This window comes from Octopus sinensis, linkage group LG28, assembly GCF_006345805.1.
Source record: "Octopus sinensis linkage group LG28, ASM634580v1, whole genome shotgun sequence".
NCBI classification, from domain to species: domain Eukaryota; kingdom Metazoa; phylum Mollusca; class Cephalopoda; order Octopoda; family Octopodidae; genus Octopus; species Octopus sinensis.
Genome location: NC_043024.1, coordinates 10,281,503 through 10,299,597, shown reverse-complemented (window position 1 = coordinate 10,299,597; position 18,095 = coordinate 10,281,503). Strand labels below are relative to the sequence as shown.

The following is an 18,095-nucleotide window of genomic DNA, read 5'->3' as shown; positions in this document are numbered from 1 at the left end:
TGCATGACAACTATTTTTTTCCTCAAATGAAAGGTGTCACGTCTAGGACAAAATTCCTCATCTTATAAAATGTGGCCCCAGTAGACCCAAATGAAATCGGGTTATATTAACCAAAATGTGAAAAGGGGTCTAAATGGGGCTGGAAGGGGATTAAAATTTCAAGGAGCGGGTGTTTATGAATTCTCTGTTACATCAAGCTAAAAAATTTGCGCCAGCCTTTTAATCGTCAATGTGTTGCCGTCCATGATAAAGAAGTTTTGAATGCTTGCCATCGTGAGTCTACTGTCGTGAGGAAGAATCACTTCAAAACTTGGTGTTTACGAATTTTCTTTTACATCATGTTCAAAATTTTACGCAAGCCGTTAAACTGTCAATACGTTGCTGTCTGTCGTTAAGAAATGCCAGCCATGGTGACTCTACTATCCTCAGATTCTATCCCTTCAAACTTTGGTTTCCAATATTTTATTATTTTTATTCAGCTCGCAAGTTCGTCTGTCCCTTTTAAATGTTAGTGTTTTGCTGTCTGCCTTGAAGCAGACCTTTCCGTTGCCACTGCCTGATATTTATGATTGATCTTTCTAAATATTTTATTTCTCAACTTACTCAAGATCTTCTGTTGTTTATAAATGGGAGAGAGATAGATAAAGATAGAGAGTAAGAGAAAGCGAGGGAGAGTCCGAGAGAAAAGAAAAGTAAGAGAGTGGGAAAGTGAGAGAGAAAGGAGAGAGAAACAAAGACGGAGAATCATCATCATCATCATCGTTTAACGTCCGTTTTCCTTGCTAGCACGGGTTGGACAGTGTGACCGGGGTCTGGGAAGCCAGGAGGCTGCACCAGGCACCAGTCTGATCTGGCAGTGTTTCTACAGGTGGACGACCTTCCTAACGCCAACCACTCTGTGATTGTAGTGGGTGCTTTTTTCGTGCCAGGGGGGCTCGCTCCGACAACGATCAGTTGGTGCTTTTTACGTGCCACCGGCACAGAATCAAGTCAAGGTGCGCTGCAATCGGCCACGTTCGGATGGTGCTTTTTACATGCTGAAAGGAAGAAACAGAAAGTAACAACCACACTCTTACCCGCGCGTAGAGCGGATCACCTTCAGCTAGTATATATATATATATAATATATTATATATAATATATATATATATATAGCGCCGCCTGACTGGCGTCCGTGTCGGTGGCACGTAAAAAGCACCAACCGATCGTGGATGTTTGCCAGCCTCCCCTGGCCCCTGTGCCAGTGACATGTAAAAAGCATTCACTACACTCACGGAGTGGTTGGCGTTAGGAAGGGCATCCAGCCATAGAAACATTGCCAGATCAGATTGGAGTCTGGTGCAGCCTTCTGGCTTCCCAGACCCCAGTTGAACCATCCAACCCATGTTAGCATGGAAAGCGGACGCTAAACGATGATGATAATGATGATGATATATATCTATATATCTATCTCTCTATATATATACTTTATTTAAAAGCAGCAGAAATTCAACAAAACCTGTTACTCGGACTTTCATGTTCCCGTTCGTCGGACAGTTTTTTTTTGTTTTTTTTTTAACAAAACTGTCCGACGAACGGGAACGTGAAACTCCGAGTAACAGGTTTTGTTGAATTTCTGCTGCTTTTAAATAAAGTATATTACTCTACCCCTGGTATTTGAGTACTCTTTTTTCCACCTTGTTTCACATTTATGTGTTTACTCCGGTATCTATATATATATACATATGCAAATATATGTATATATATATATATATATATATATATAATGTGTGTGTGTGTGTGTGTGTGTGTGCGTGTGTATTTATACATGCAGCAACAATTATCAGTTCTCACTGATAATTGCACCAATATTAATAAAGCGCTACCGCACCTACCTATGCCATTTATCTTTACTAATCTGAAGACCGCCACCACCACCACCACCACACCACCACCACCACCATCCCCACCACCGTATCCCCCTTCTACACCACATCCACTGACCACAGCCATTGACCACTAGATGTGTCCCCTGCAATACACTCACCTGCAATGCTGCACCTCTGTTTACAATCACCAGTGTCCTCCCCACCACCACCACCACCACAACTGCTAACCCCATCACCACCACCACCACCACCATCTCCACTATCGACACCAGCTTCCTCCTCCTCCTCATCATCATCATCATCATCATCATCACCATCATCATCATTACCAACAGCATGACAATCACAGCTATAAACCAGTTTCCACCCACATCAGTAAACCACCACCACTACTGCCACTACCACCACCACCACCACTACCACCTGTACCATCACCACCACCAGCACCAGCACCACCACCACCACCATCATCACCACTAGCACCACCACCACCAGCACCACCACCACTAGCACCACCAACACCAGCAGTAGCACCACCACCACCACCACCACTACTACTACTACTACTACCACCACCATCACCATCATCATAACCATGACTATAACTAGTCTCCACCTGCATAAGTAACACCACCACCACCACCACCACCACCATTAATATCATCACTATCACCACAACCACCACAACCACCCACAACCACCCACAACCATCACAACTACTGCCACCACCACCACTGCTGCCTCCACCAAAACCACCACCACCGCTATCACAACTATCACCATCACTTCTGCCGCCACCACCACCGCTCTCACTACAACTGCTGCTGCTGCTGTGGCTACTGCTGCTACCTGCATCACCACAACCACCACCAGCAGCACCATCACCAATACCGCAACCTGTGCCTACTCCCCATCGCTTGGTCTATCTGTCTGTCTGTGTGTCTCTGTCCAAACCGAACATGGAATCCAGACAACACGGTTTCCTTCTCACCTGGAATTTTCTCTTGGTTTTCCTCATATCAAACTTAAATGCAGGTAAGAGCTACGATTGTTGTATAGGTGTTTGCGGTCAGTGGTGTTTGCTATGTTTTTATTTGTCATCATCCCCATTTAACGTCCGTTTGTCCATGCTGGCATGGGTTGGACAGTATGACCAGAGCTGGGGTTGTTTTGTTCCTTCTCGAGCCATGCCTGACTCATAAGGGCCAGTTTCTTGGTTTCCTTGGCATATAGATTCCCCACCTGGACGGGACGCCGGTCTGTCGCAGGTGAGCAGCAAGAGACAGAAGGAAAGAGTGAGAGAGGGTTGTGGCGAAAGAGTCAGTAGAAGTTCGTCATTACCTTCTGCCGGAGCCACATGGAGCTTAGGTGTTTCACTCATAAACACACACATCACCCAGTCTGAGATTCGAACCCGCGATCCCTCGACCACAAGTCCACTGCTCTAACCACTAGGCCATGTGCCTCCAAGCTGGGATGGGGCTGCACCAGACTCCAGCTTGATTTGGCAAGGTTTCTACAGCCAGGTGCCCTTCCTAACACCAACCACTTTACAGAGTGTGCTGGGTGTTTTTACGTGGCTCCACAGAGGCACTTTTAGGTGGCACCGAAAGGCGCTTATATGTGAAACTGCATGAGCACTATTACTTTTTACTTTTTTACTTGTTTCAGTCATTTGACTGTGGCCATGCTGGAGCACCGCCTTTAGTCAAGCAAATCGACCCCGGGACTTATTCTTTTTGTAAGCCTAGTACTTATTCTATCGGTCCCTTTTGCCGAACCGCTAAGTTACAGGGACGTACGTAAACACACCAGCATCGGTTGTCAAGCAATGTTGGGGGAACAAACACAGACACACAGACATATACACACACATACATATATATATATATAAATATTATTATCATTATTATTATTATTATTATTATTATTGTTATTATTATTATTATTATTATTATCATTATTATTATTGTTGTTATGGTTATTATTATTATTATTGTTGTTATTGTTATTATTATTATTATATTATTATTATTATTATTGTTGTTATTGTTATTATTATTATTATTATTATTATTATTATTGTTGTTATGGTTATTATTATTATTATTATTATTATTATTGTTGTTATGTTATTATTATTATTATTTTTATTATTATATTATTATTGTTGTTATTGTTATTATTATTGTTGTTGTTGTTGTTGTTGTTGTTGTTGTTATTATTATTATTATTCAGTAGTTTTATTTTTATATCGTGCTTTCACTTCACTACTGAGCGCAGCTCTGTGTGCCTTGGGTATGTGCTGTGATTTGTTGTGATGCTCTGATCGTTATTGTATGGAAAGTGTTCTGCGTAGGATGTGTGCAGTGCCTAGTAGTGCAATTTTCTGTATGTTATATGTGTTTGTAAGTCCTGGTGTTTTTGTTATGTATTTGTCTGAATATTTTTTTTATCATGTCTAATGCGCCTACTATGATAGGAATTGTCTCTGTTTTCAAATTCCACATTCTAGTTACCTCTATTTCCAGGTCTTTGTATTTTGAGAGTTTCTCCATTTCTTTTAGAGACATGTTGTCATCTGCCGGTATTGATACATCAATTAGAAAACATTTTTTTTCTTCATGATCTCTGACAACTATATCTGGCCTATTGGCGTTAATTTCTCTATCTTCTTCTTCTTATTATTATTGAGTGAGAGAGCAGTGCATGCCATCAAAGTGACACTGGGGTAAAATATACAAAGCCCAATATACTCATCATGACTACCCGTATGATAAGGGTACACCAGGCACATGCATCACAACCATATGTGCGCGACATGGTGATCTCATATCAAGATAAACAGCGCATGACCTTGCAGGTGGAGCCCAGTTTAGAATTTTCTTCTGGTCGAGTAGCCCATCCCTCTCAAAAGGTCCCTGAATAAGGGTTGTTTAAGGATGTTGAAAGAACCACCCATGTTTCCAGAAGTGAATTATTCAAACTCCAAAGAAACCCTCTCATCACATGGCTATGATGCTCCCCCACTACTTCTGCTCGTGATCAGAGATGCACATATCGTCAGCCACTAAGGGACATGTTCAACTGGTTAAGGTCAAACTACTGACAAGCAAATCTGTGGTATTGAGCAGAATATTTGCTGTAGCCCATCTTTTATACCAAGACAAAACAATGTTATTATTATTATTATTATTATTATTATTATTATTATTATTATTATTATCATTATTATTATGTCTTTTCCTTCTTTCTCCAAATTTTCTTCCGTTTCTCGCCGAGTGTTTTCCATACACCTAGGGCAGAGAAGCTCATTGTATGCATTCCCAGATTACACACGCAAATTCACAGATAAAATATGTATTTAAAAATTAATAAATAAATAAATTCATGGATGGATGTTGTTTTCACAGCGATAAAGCTCTTCTCAGTACATGAGCCTTTCCAGTTAATACGATTTTTTGCACTTCCTGAAGGGATGGTAAGCCTGGAATCATTTTCAGATAGGTTTCAATACCTTTTTTTTATCATTCCCTGAGATCCCTACAATCACTGGTACTGTAGTCGCCTTGAGATGCCACATTTTTTCAATTTCTATTAGCAAGTCTTTATATTTACTAATCGTGTCAAATTCTTTCGCCGCTATATTGTGATCACAAGGAATACTCATGTCAATTAATAAACACATCCTTTTTTGTCTGATCTTTTATTATTATTATTATTATTATTATTATTATTATTGTTATTATTTTTTTTTTTTCTTCTTTCAAATTTCTTCCATTTCTTGCCGTGTGTCTTCCCGACTCCTAGGGCAAAGAAACTCATAGTGTATATTGGTAGGCCATTAAACCAAACTCAGTAGTTCGTTAATTTTTTTTTTTTTTTTTTTAAAGTTAAATTAAAATACATGAGCAGCAACAGTTCTCACATCGACAATGCTCTTCTCAATACGTGTGATGTACCAGTTAAGACAATCTTTTGCACTTCTTGCAGGGATGGTAAGCCAGGGATCATTCTCATATAATTTTCGGTTCCCTTCTTGATCATTCCTAGTGCTCCTACGATCACTGGTATTGTAACCGCCTTGAGATGCCACATTTTCTCAATTTCAATGAGTAGGTCTTTATATTTTCTGAGCTTGTCAAACTCTTTCGCTGAGATATTATGATCACAGGGGATGCTCATGTCGATCAATAAGCAAACTTTATTGTTTTGGTCTTTCACAACAATATCTGGTTTATTGGCCTTGATGGTTCGGTCTGTATGTACTGGAAAGTCCCACAGAATGGTTACATTTTCTCCTTCAGTTACAGCCTCAGGGTGGTGATTATACCACTTGTCGGCAGTTTTGATATTGTAATGCCGACTTATTAGCCAGTGGAGATATTGGCCAACTCTGTCATGTCTTAATTTATACTCCACTGGTGCTAAGACTTTACATCCAGAGATTAGGTGGTCCACTGTTTCAATCATGTCGTTGCAGAATCGGCATTTTGGGTCTGCTCAATTTTTCATCACATTGGCCTGGTAGTTCCGGGTTAATAGGCTTTGATCTTGAGCAGCCAGGATGAAACCTTCGCTGTCTGCTTTTAGCCCTGAGCTCCGTAGCCACTGATGGGTTTGCTTCTGGTCAACATCAGCTTGTTTGCTGCGGGTCACATATTTGCCGTGCAGAGGTTTCTCCTCCCACCTATCAGCCAATTGCTCGTGCGCTTTCTTCATTGCCATCATTTTCACCTTCTTTGCAACAATAGTTGCCGTACTTCCCTCGGGTTGTTCAGTTTGGGTATCCTGCACGAGATCAATAGCAAATTTTTTGCTTTCCTTGATGATAGAATGAAGCTTCTTTCGTCTCTCGTGATTTTCCACGAGCTTTAGCATCCAGTCATTCGATATTCGAGATATTTGGCCAGTCCAATTGTGGTTGTTTTGTAAGCTAGTTCAAATTGGATCAGGCCTCGACCTCCTTGGGCTCTGGGAAGGTAAAGGTGATCTACGTCTGCTTTGGGTGGTGCATCCTATTACAACTCAGCAGCTTGCGTATTTTTCTATCTATATTCTTTACTTCACTCATATTCCAGTTCAACACATTGTAGCTATAAGTAACAACTGGAACTGCTAGGGAATTTATAGCTAACACCTTGTTTATGCATTTAGTTCAGATTTCAGGACTGCACGAACTCTCCTATAACATTCCTTCCTGATTTTTCTTTCATGCTGGCATGCTGAATACCAGAGCCTTCATTTATCCCTAAATATTTGTATGTTTGTTCTTGCTCAAGCTCTCTTATGACTGTGTCAACATCTAACACGACTGAATTTGTGGTCTTCACTTTCCCTTTCTGGAAAGTGGCCTTGGTACACTTCTCAAGTCCAAACTCCATCCCGATGTCATCGCTGAATGATTATTGTTTTTACCATAAAGTTTTAAGTCATCCATATAAAATAGATGGCTTATTTTTTTATTGGCAATTTTATACCCATACCCTGTTCTGTTTAATTCACTTGTAAGGGGTATTAGGGCTATGCAGAATATTAAAGGTGAAAGTGAGTCACCTTGAAAAATTCCACAGTTGATGTTTATATTTTCTGAGGCAAGTACTCCATTAGAGTGGTATAATTGGAGATTCGTATTCCACAACGACATATTGTGCTTCAGGAAGTTTGAAATCACAGGGGAAATTTTGAAGATGTCCAGCGATCTCAAGATCCATGGATGCGGTATACTGTCGAAGGCCTTTTTATAGTCAATCCATGCGGTGTGCTGATTTCTGCGCTTGTTGTGACAGTTCTCAAGGATCATACGATTGATTAGCAGTTGATCTTTGCATCTGTAAGAGCCTCGGCGGCACCCTTTTTGTTCAATGGGGAAAATATCGTTCTTCTCCATGAATGCATATGTTTTCTCCGCCAGGATAGATGTTAGGATTTTATACGTGGTGGATAGACAGGTTATAGGCCGATAGTTTTTTGGAAGGTTGGTTTCGTTATTCTTTGGGAGTAGGTAAGTAATGCCACTTGCTAACCATTCAGGTGTTTTCTTTGGGTCTCTCATAATTCCATTGAGCAGCTGAACTAGCTTACCGTGTGCGCACGGAGCGATGCGAGCCAGAAATTCGGCACCCTATCTTTACCGGGGGATTTCCAATTATGGGCCTTCGTGAGTGCCTTTCTTAGGTCTGCTATTGTGATGTCTTCCCATGCTTGTTGTTGTAAATTTTGGTAGGATCCTTCAGTTTGTATAATCCAGTCTGCATTTATGTTGTACGTCTTCTTGTCACTCCAAATCCTTTTCCAAAAGTTTTGAACTTCTTCCATGGGAGGGGGGTCTTTAATGGTTACTTTCTCCTTCCCTATTTCTCTGTAGAATTTTTTGGCATTGGATGTGAACAGCTTATTTTGCTTGTAAAACTTGTTTCTCTTCTCAAATCTTCGTATTCTTTGGGCTTTTGCTTGGACTTTTGTTTCAGCATTTCTTTTATTGATATCAGTTCTTCTCTTGGTGAGGATCCAATTTTCTCTTCATCTTTCTTCCTGTTCTGGATCTTACATCATTTCCACATATTAGTTCATTTAATATTGATATTTCCCCTCTCATAAATTCAATCTCTTTTTCAATTTTACTTCTCCAGGTTTGATTTCTTCCCAGGTTTTGTTTTCTTTGTTTTTTCGGGGGCATACAGCTGGTTTCAATTGCCCTAGCAGAAGCGTAAATAATTTCATTTAACTCAGTAAAATCAGGTTTTAATTCTCGTATTATTTCATTTGTTACATAGTTGCCAATTTGGATTTGTTTTTTATTTTGGTTTGTATTTGAGAGTTTATGAAGCGGTTCTCTATCATTCATACTTGTATGTCTTACAACTTCAAGCGTATTCAGGATTTTCTGCCTCATTTCTGCTATAGACTCTCTGTGTTCTTCAGCAAATGCGAGATCTTCAGTTACTGTTGTTTTTTCGTTTTCCTGGCTATCTTTAACAGGTACAATAGAATTTCTTGTATCTTCAGGCCTTTGCGTACTTTGGTCAGATGGCAGTCTTTCAATTAAGCCTCGTGGCGGGCTATACTGTTCATCTGATTCTTCATTTCCTTTGTGTCTTATATTTATGTCATTTTCCGTTGCGTGCTTGATCGCGCTTATTTCACTGTCTGTGAGTCTGTTATTTCTAAAGATATCCCTCTCCTCACATTTGCTAATTTGTTCTCGTCCAAATAGGGCCTACTGTCTTGATTCCGTGTTCTCCATATACTGTAAGAGTTTGCGGTGTGTCTCTCTTGAGATGGCCTACCTAATGCATAGTAATAAGCGTATATTACTTCTTTATACTCTTCTCGGGTCCATTTGTTCCGCTTACATTTTTCTTTCTGTGGTGGTTGTGGTGGTGAACTTGGAGGGCTCGAGTTGGGGGACTTCCCGTTCAAGTGACCATCCATGTCCGTATTCGGAGAAGAGTTTGTGCCAGTTGATGACTTTTCGATCCCAGGCTGGCTCTTCCCTGGGGGACGCGCTTCCAGATTAACCATAGGACAAGCAATTTGGTATACTGATTTAGTTTTCCTTTTAGTTTCCAAAAACATTTTCGTGCTACGATAATGTTATCATTTTTTAGCTTTGATTGGCTCGTGGGGAGACGGCCATCATTGCCATTACAATTATAATCGTACCATTATAGCAGCCGTAGTCGGCTTCTTATTGTTATCTTCACCATTACCATCACTATCATCATTATCACCACCATTACCATCATCATTATCATCATCACCACCATCATCATCAATGATCAGTATCTTATTATTGTTATTTTTGGTTTTTTTTATCATTATCACCATCACAGTAGTGTCTGTCTGTCTCGTTGGCTGGCTTGGTGGTTGGCTGGCTGACTGTCTTTTTTTTTTTTTTTTTTCTTTAGGTGCGGTCCTATCCCTCAAAAAAAGTTCAGATGTTTACTACTATTAGGCTTAAGAAAAATTAAGGAAGGGCTGTTCTGTATTGTTTGTGAATAGGGAAGTTGTGTTCGACAAGGGAGAATCATAGCATCATCATTTTTTAAATTATTATTATTATTATTATTATTATTGTTATTATTATTATTATTATTATTATTATTATTATTATTATTATTATTATTGTTATTATTATTATTATTATTATTGTTATTATTATTATTATTATTGTTATTATTATTATTATTATTATTATTATTATTATCATCACAGTGTAAAGTTAACACAACAGTTATTCTGTTGGTTTCCCTCTTTTTCTTTCCGATTAGACCTGGATGTCAAATGCCAAGAGCAGCAGAACATGCTGTACACCTTCTGGAATACGAAAATGATATGGTATTCAGCTTCAAAATTTTGCAAAAAATACCATAGCCAACTGCCTTACCTCAAAGACATGGAATCAGTGAAAGCAATTGGAAAAGCATTCCACCAAACAAGAATACGGTAAGAATTTGTATGTATATATACATGTATATATGTATATATATACCTGTATGTATATATATACTGGAGTGGCTGTGTGGTAAGTAGCTTGCTTACCAACCACATGGTTCCGGGTTCAGTCCCACTGCGTGGCATCTTGGGCAAGTGTCTTCTGCTATAGCCCCGGGCCGACCAATGCCTTGTGAGTGGATTTGGTAGACGGAAACTGAAAGAAGCCTGTCGTATATATGTATATATATATATTATATATATATATATGTATGTGTGTATATGTTTGTGTGTCTGTGTTTGTCCCCCTAGCATTGCTTGACAACATATGCTGGAGTGTTTACGTCCCCGTCACTTAGCGGTTCGGCAAAACAGACCGATAGAATAAGTACTGGGCTTACAAAGAATAAGTCCCGGGGTCGATTTGCTCGACTAAAGGTGGTGCTGCAGCATGGCCGCAGTCAAATGACTGAAACAAGTAAAAGAATAAAAGAGTATATATTGGGTCGTCCGGAAAGTTTGTGCTGATTTATAGCAGCTTACCTTTTGACTTGGCTCAGTGGTTAGAGCGTCGAGCTTACGATCGTGAGGTTGTGAGCTCGAATCCCGAACCGGGCTGCGTGTTGTGTTCTTGAGCAACACACTTTATTTTCACGTTGCTCCAGTTCACTCAGCTGTAGAAATGAGTTGCGACGTCACTGGTGCCAAGCTGTATCGACCTTTGTCTTTCCCTTGGATAACACTGGTGGCGTGGAGAGGGGAGGCCGGTATGCATGGGCGACTGCTGGTCTTCCATAAAAAAAAACCCCCAAAAAAACCAACCTTGCCCAGACTTGTGCCTCAGAGGGTAACTCTCTAGGTGCCAACCCATGGTCAGTGTCTGACCGAAGGGGGTCACACAATACCTTTCGGCTGTAGCATTTGGCTACACCTCCATTTAGAGCACAGTTTAAGCTATCTTTTTGTGGAAGAAGGTTTATGTTCCTATAACCTGTGTTAATTCTGTAACCCTTTAAAATGGAAGATAAGAAAGTTCATTTTTGACACTTCACCTTAAAAAAGTCTTACTTTGTGTCTGGTGGAATTGGAAAGGAATTCTGTACTATGAGCTTCTCCCAAGTAACCAGACAATTAATTCTGAGAAATACTGCACACAAGTGGACGAGTTAAAAGCAGCAATTCAAGAGAAACGTCCAGAATTGGCCAACACGAAGGGTGTTTTTTTCCAACATGATAATGCAAGATCGTACGTTTCTTTGTGAACCAGAAAAAAATTGCTGCAGCTTGGCTGGGATTTTTACCAGTCTTTATAGTTTGAACATTTAGTTCAACTTGCACTTTACTTCAATTGAGAAATCTACTTCCAAGCCTTTGAACATTTTTTCAACCAATATATCCCTCTTTATTTGTTCTCTACTTATTATTTCTTTAACCCTTCTCTTCCTAGTATCTGCCTTTGACGTCAAATCTACTAACGGCTTTTTTAAATACTTAATAACGTTCTGTTTATCATTTATGCAGTCATCAAAGTTGTTATAATGTCTTTTTGTTGAGATAGGTTCTCTTTCTTTCCTGATGAGAAGATTGCATTATTTTACACTGTTCATTCCTTTGGAACAAAATCAATGTTGTGTTTGAAACATATGTCGAAAGTAAAAGAATTTGAATAACATCTGTGTTCAACTCCATTTATTTACTTATACTATACAAATTACTGCACATTAGACTGGAGTTTCTATCATTTGAATAGGTTGCTACCCTGGTAACTGTTTATTGAATTTTCCATGTTAACGGTAAACAAAGGATAATTCAGTCATTCATTTATATGTATATATATATATAGAAAAGTCCATCAGTCAGGAAAAGGGTGCACTTGTATATCTGTCAATAAAGTGGGTATAATTGTCTGAAGTGTACAGTATTGTATATCCACCTCGGCCAATCGTACCAATTGGTTTTGTGCTAGGAGTACAATGGAGTGTTAGGTAACAATCTGATCATACAACCCTATACTCATCAGAGGTAGCTGAGCATATCGGTTAAGGAGCATAGGGTTATCTAATCAGATTTTTACCTGACACTTTGTTGTACCTCTAACACAAAGCCAATTGGTAGGATTGGCCATGATGGATATATAATACTATACACATCGGATGTACACTACCGTCAGAAATTAATTAGCACCCTTGATTTACTCTTCACTCAAGGTATGTGCTGTCACCTAGTGGCCATATCTCGAACTATTGCTTTGTTGCGAGTTCACTGTTGCACAGAACGATGACGTAACTTTGTTTGCAGAGCAGTTTGAGAGTCTACAGCCTTATGATGTTGACATAGCAGTGCAACAACTTGGAGTGCGGATGCAGACAAATCTTCCTTTGTTTAATAGATATAGGTAGCGCCTCGCAAGGACTGAAATCACACCATACTAAGTTTTCTCATCGCGTAAGACGTTTTGAACAGCTCATAGGTTAATTGATTTAACCTATTTAATGTAGAAATTTGAGAAGTGCTAATTAATTTCTGACGCAAGTGTATATATATTGATAAATGTGCTTCGGCCCTTATTGTTCTTAGTCTTCATAAATGACTTGCCCGACGACCTCATGCAACACACCCTTCTATTTGCCGACGATGTCAAACTGGTCGCTCCTGGCGGTGATATAGAGGATCTTCGTCGATGCCTCCACCAAATTTGGAGATGGTCTAACGAATGGGATCTGTTTCTGAACGTGTCAAAGTGCTGTCATCTGCCTGTTGGCTCTCCTCCTGCAACTCAACTTGATTTCGAGCCGGGTCGTCTGCTGCTGGAGAGGACCGATCAGGTAAAGGACCTGGGTATCTTGGTGGATTCCTCCTTTTCGCCTTCGGCCCAGTGCGGCCATGCTGCCAACAAAGCACGCGAAATTCTGTTCTTGATTCGACGGTCATTCGGAATGCTCACAGCAGCCATATTCCTACCGCTCTATGTCACGCTGGTGAGACCCATATTGGAGTATGGGATTCAAGCCTCTTCTCCTGATCTCCTCAAAGACATACAGCATCTTGAAAGAGTACAGAAGCTGGCTACCCGCATGGTTCTTGGTCTCAAGAATTTGTCTTATGAAGAAAGGCTGAAGACGCTCGACCTTTATTCTCTAGAAAAACGACGACGCTGTGGTGATCTCATTCTCGCTCACAACATCATAAGCGGAAAGTGTAACCTCTCGAAAGAGCTGTTCTTCACTCCTGCTACAGAGCGTCGGCTGCGGGGTCATTCCGAAAAGCTCTATCTACGACAATTTCATCTCAATCGAAGGAGAGGGGCTTTCTCCGTCCGGGTTGCGGATCCGTGGAATAAGCTGCCGGACGAGATGGTGAAGATGCCGACGACCGCTTTGTTCAAAGTCTCCCTTGACCTCAAGTGGCCTGAACTCTTTGCATGAACACCACCCTGTACATAACTCCATGTCCCCCTACATGGCCTCACAACAGCATAAGCGGAAAGTGTAACCTCTCGAAAGAGCTGTTCTTCACTCCTGCTCCAGAGCGTCGGCTGCGGGGTCATTCCGAAAAGCTCTATCTGTGACGATTTCATCTCAATCGAAGGAGAGGGGCTTTCTCCGTCCGGGTTGCGGATCCGTGGAACAAGCTACCAGACGAGATGGTGAAGATGCCGACGACCGCTTTGTTCAAAGTCTCCCTTGACCTCAAGTGGCCTGAACTCTTTACATGAACACCACCCTGTACATAACTCCATGTGCCCCTACATGGCCTTGCTTTTTGCTTTTTGAGCCAAAAAATTAACAAACTAACTAAATAGACAGACAGGTAGATAGATATATGTGTATGCGTATGTGTGTGCATGTATATGTCTATGTGTGTGAGTTTGTGCATGTATGTGTGTGTATGCATATGTCTGTATGTGTGTGTGCATGTATGATTGCATGTGTATGCGTGTCAGTACACATATGCCTGTATGTGTGTGTGTGTGTGTGTGTGTGCGTGCATGTGTGTGTACTTTTTACTTTTTTTTACTTGTTTCAGTCATGTGACTGTGGCCATGCTGGAGCACCGCCTTTAGTCGAGCAAATCGAACCCCCAGGACTTATTCTTTGTAAGCCTAGTACTTATTCTTTCGGTCTCTTTTACCGAACCGCTAAGTTACAGGGATGTAAACACACCAGCATCGGTTGTCATGCGATATTGGGAGGACAAACACAGACACACAGACATATACACACACACATATATATACATCTATACGACAGGCTTCTCTCAGTTTCCGTCTACCAAATCCACTCACAAAGCTTTGGTCAGCCTGAAGCTATAGTAGAAAACACTTGCCCAAGGTGCCACGCAGTAGGACTGAACCTGGAACCATGTGGTTGGTAAGCAAGCTACTTACCACACAGCCACTCCTATGCCTATGTGTGTTGATGTGTTTGTGTGTGTGTGTGTGTACCATTTTATTAAACGCTACCATCATTATTATTACAGACACTTCAAGCATTCCGATCACTGGATCGGATTACAAAGTTCCTCCAGAGGAAAGGGCCAACATTGGGAATGGGAAGACGGAACTCCTTTGAGCTTCAGTTTCTGGAGCAGGAAGTATCATCCCAATGTCTTGAACTACCATTACTGTGCCTACATGGAATCGGGGTCCAGATGGATGTCGAAAAAATGCGTGGAAAGGTCATCGGTTGTCTGTGTTGCGGAGAACCGTGAGTGGGGTTACTTTGTTTATTTTTCATTGTATGGTGGAGGTGGTTGTGGCGCTCCTCCTCCTCCTTCTTCTTCTTCTTATTATTATTATTCGTCTTCGTTTCTTCTTCTTCTTCTTCTTCTTCTTCTCCTTCTTCTTCGTTTCTTCTTCTTCGTTTCTTCTTCTTCTTCTTCTTCTTCTTCTTCTTCTCCGTCTTCTTCTTCTCCCCCTCCTCCTCCTCCTGTGTCATTGATTCTGTTATTATCATTTTTAAAATAGTTACATTGGATAATAATTGAATTAATGACACCTTTGTAAATTAATTTATATATATATTATCCTTCGAAACGTAGAGTAGATGAAACCTTAGCGACTGAAGAAGGGGTTTTTTCTTTGTGTTAATTGTCCTGTATTCTATTTTTTTGCTGTTTTTAAAAAAATGTCCAGTTCCTTTGGTTTGTGTCTATGTTTTCGTTTCTCATTGTGTTCGACGTCCTTTTGGTGTCCTGTACTCATATATGCGTGTATATGTACATGTAGAGGTAGGTACGTACATATATGTTTATATATATGCATATGTTCTATTTTATTCATTAATATATATATATATATATATATATATGTATGTATGTGTGTGTGTGTGTATATATATCACATGATCACATGACCGACCAGACCATCAGATGTTGCTACACATCGCTGGTCACAATGCGTTCGCATTGTTTTAGCCTTCGAATGATGCCACCCCGCTGGCTAACCGAGCAGGCCAACTGAAGAAAGAGTGAGAGAAAGAGTGGTGAAAGAGTACAGCAGGGATCACCACCTCCTGCCGGAGCTTCGTGGAGCTTTTTTAGGTGTTTTCGCTCACAACACCCGGTTTGGGAATCGAAACCACGATCCTACGACCGCGAGTCCACTGCCCTAACCACTAGGCCATTGCGCCTCCACGCGTGTGTGTGTATATATATATATTTATGTGTGTATATATATATATATATATATATATATATGTATGTTTCTTTCTCTTATTTAGACGGCTGGTCAAAATGGACCCCTTGGTCTGCCTGCGATTGCCGTACCAACACAGCACAGCGGTCAAGGACCTGTCGATCGATTCCAAATCTCTCCAGATGCAACACCTGTAATGGTCACACCACATCGGAAGTGAAGGGCTGCGAATGTTGTAAGTAATTCCAAGAAACCTAGTTCTATATTTATAATAATATATAATGAAATTATTGTATACGGTGCTCAGGTGCACCACAACTTGTCAGAAAGTGCATATAAAGTACATGCAGTAATGTAGAAATGTCTGGAAAGCGAACAATGTATGAGTCAGATAGATGCTTGCGTGTGTATGGAGGGGAGAAAGATCAGGTGTAGTGTTGGCGAATCTCGGGAAGCATGGAAGTTTTGAAGGATGCAGTGCTCCGACAACTAACAACTGATGCCGGCAGTTTGTTCCATGCTTCAGCAACTCTCAGTGAGACAAAAATGTTTCCTGAAGTCATGGAAGCTGTGCTGCTTTCTGACTTTGTAAACATGTCCACGGATGTTAGATGGGTGGATTTTGAAAAGGTGTTCAGAGTTATTGTTTGTACGATGGTTGATAATTTTATGGGTGTCTGCCAAGTTAGCTGCCAGACGTCGGAGTTTCAATGTGTCCATGCCCAGGGAAGTAAGGCGTTAAGAATATGGCAAATGCCTGATTGAGGGTATTCCTTTGGTTGCACGTCGCTGAACGGCTTCCAGACGATTGATATCCTGGGCAAGATAGGGGTTCCAGACCGGTGATGCAAATTCCAGGTGAGGTCTTACCATAGCTATATAAAGCCGCAGATAGATAGCTGGGTGTTAGGCAGGTGGAGTTTGAAAAGGTGCTCAGAGTTATTGTTTGTAAGATGGTTAATACTTTTATGGGTGTCTGCCAAGTCAGCTGCCAGACATCGGAGTTTCTAGCAGCACAGGTGGTCGGTTACCAGAATCAAAATATTCTTAGGTGCAGCATGGCTGGGATAAAACGCTTGGTTGCCAATTGCATGGTTCCAGGTTCAGTCCTACTCTGTAGCATTGTGACCCCATGGTGGGGTTTTGGTCAAACAAATTGACCCCAGTAATTATTTCTTTTTAAGCCTGGTACCTATTCTGTGAAGGTGCATGGCCCAGTGGTTAGAGTATTGGGCTCACAATTGTGAGGTAGTGAGTTCGTTTCCGGGACTGGGCTGCGTGTTGTGTTCTTGAGCAAGACACTTTATTTCACGTTGCTCCAGTTCCCTCAACTGTAGAAATGAGTTGTGACGTCACAGGTGCCAAGCTGTATCGACCCCTTTTGCCTTTCCCTTGGATAACATCAGTGGTGTGGAGAGGGGAGGCTGGTATGCATGATGGTGATGATGATGATGATGATGATGATGATGATAATGATGATGATAATGATGATGATGATGATGATGATGATGGTGACGACAGCGATGATGATGTTGATGATGATGATGATGTTGATGATGATGTTGATTTATATATATACATACATTATTCACACATTCATGAAGTTGTGAGTTCGAATCCCGGACCGGGCTGCGTGTTGTGTCCTTGAGCAAGACACTTTATTTCACGTTGCTCCAGTTCACTCAGCTGTAGAAATGAGTTGCGACGTCACTGGTGCCAAGCTGTATCGGCCCCTTTGCCTTTCCCTTGGATAACACTGGTGTTGTGGAGAGGGGAGGCTGGTATGCATGGGCGACTGCTGGTCTTCCATAAACAACCTTGCTCGGACTTGTGCCTGGATAGGAACTTTCTAGGTGCAATCCCACGGTCAGTCATGACCGAAGTGGGTCATATATATATATATAAAGACTCCGCCGGTTACGACGACGAGGGTCCCAGCTGATACGATCAACAGAACAGCTTGCTCGTGAAATTAACGTGCAAATGGCTGAGCATTCCACAGACACGCGTACCCTTAACGTAGTTCTCGGGGATAATCAGCGTGACACAGAGAGTGACAAGGCTGACCCTTTGAAATACAAGTACAACTCATTTTTGCCAGCTGAGTGGACTGGAGCAACGTGAAATAAAGTGTCTTGCTCAAGGACACAACGCGTC

At 41.1% G+C, this 18,095-nt stretch overlaps 1 protein-coding gene across 1 annotated transcript in view; it reads left to right on the top strand.

Annotated features, from left to right (window-relative positions):
- Window positions 1-2,701: 2,701 nt before the first annotated feature.
- LOC115225666 overlaps window positions 2,702-18,095 on the top strand; it is a 26,865-nt gene continuing 11,471 nt past the window's right edge. The window contains exons 1-4 of the mRNA XM_029796582.2: window positions 2,702-2,902; window positions 10,141-10,315; window positions 14,783-15,009; window positions 16,024-16,173. Of these exons, the coding sequence (XP_029652442.1) occupies window positions 2,827-2,902; window positions 10,141-10,315; window positions 14,783-15,009; window positions 16,024-16,173 (628 nt within the window). The 5' untranslated portion in view covers window positions 2,702-2,826. The remainder of the gene's footprint in view (window positions 2,903-10,140; window positions 10,316-14,782; window positions 15,010-16,023; window positions 16,174-18,095) is intronic.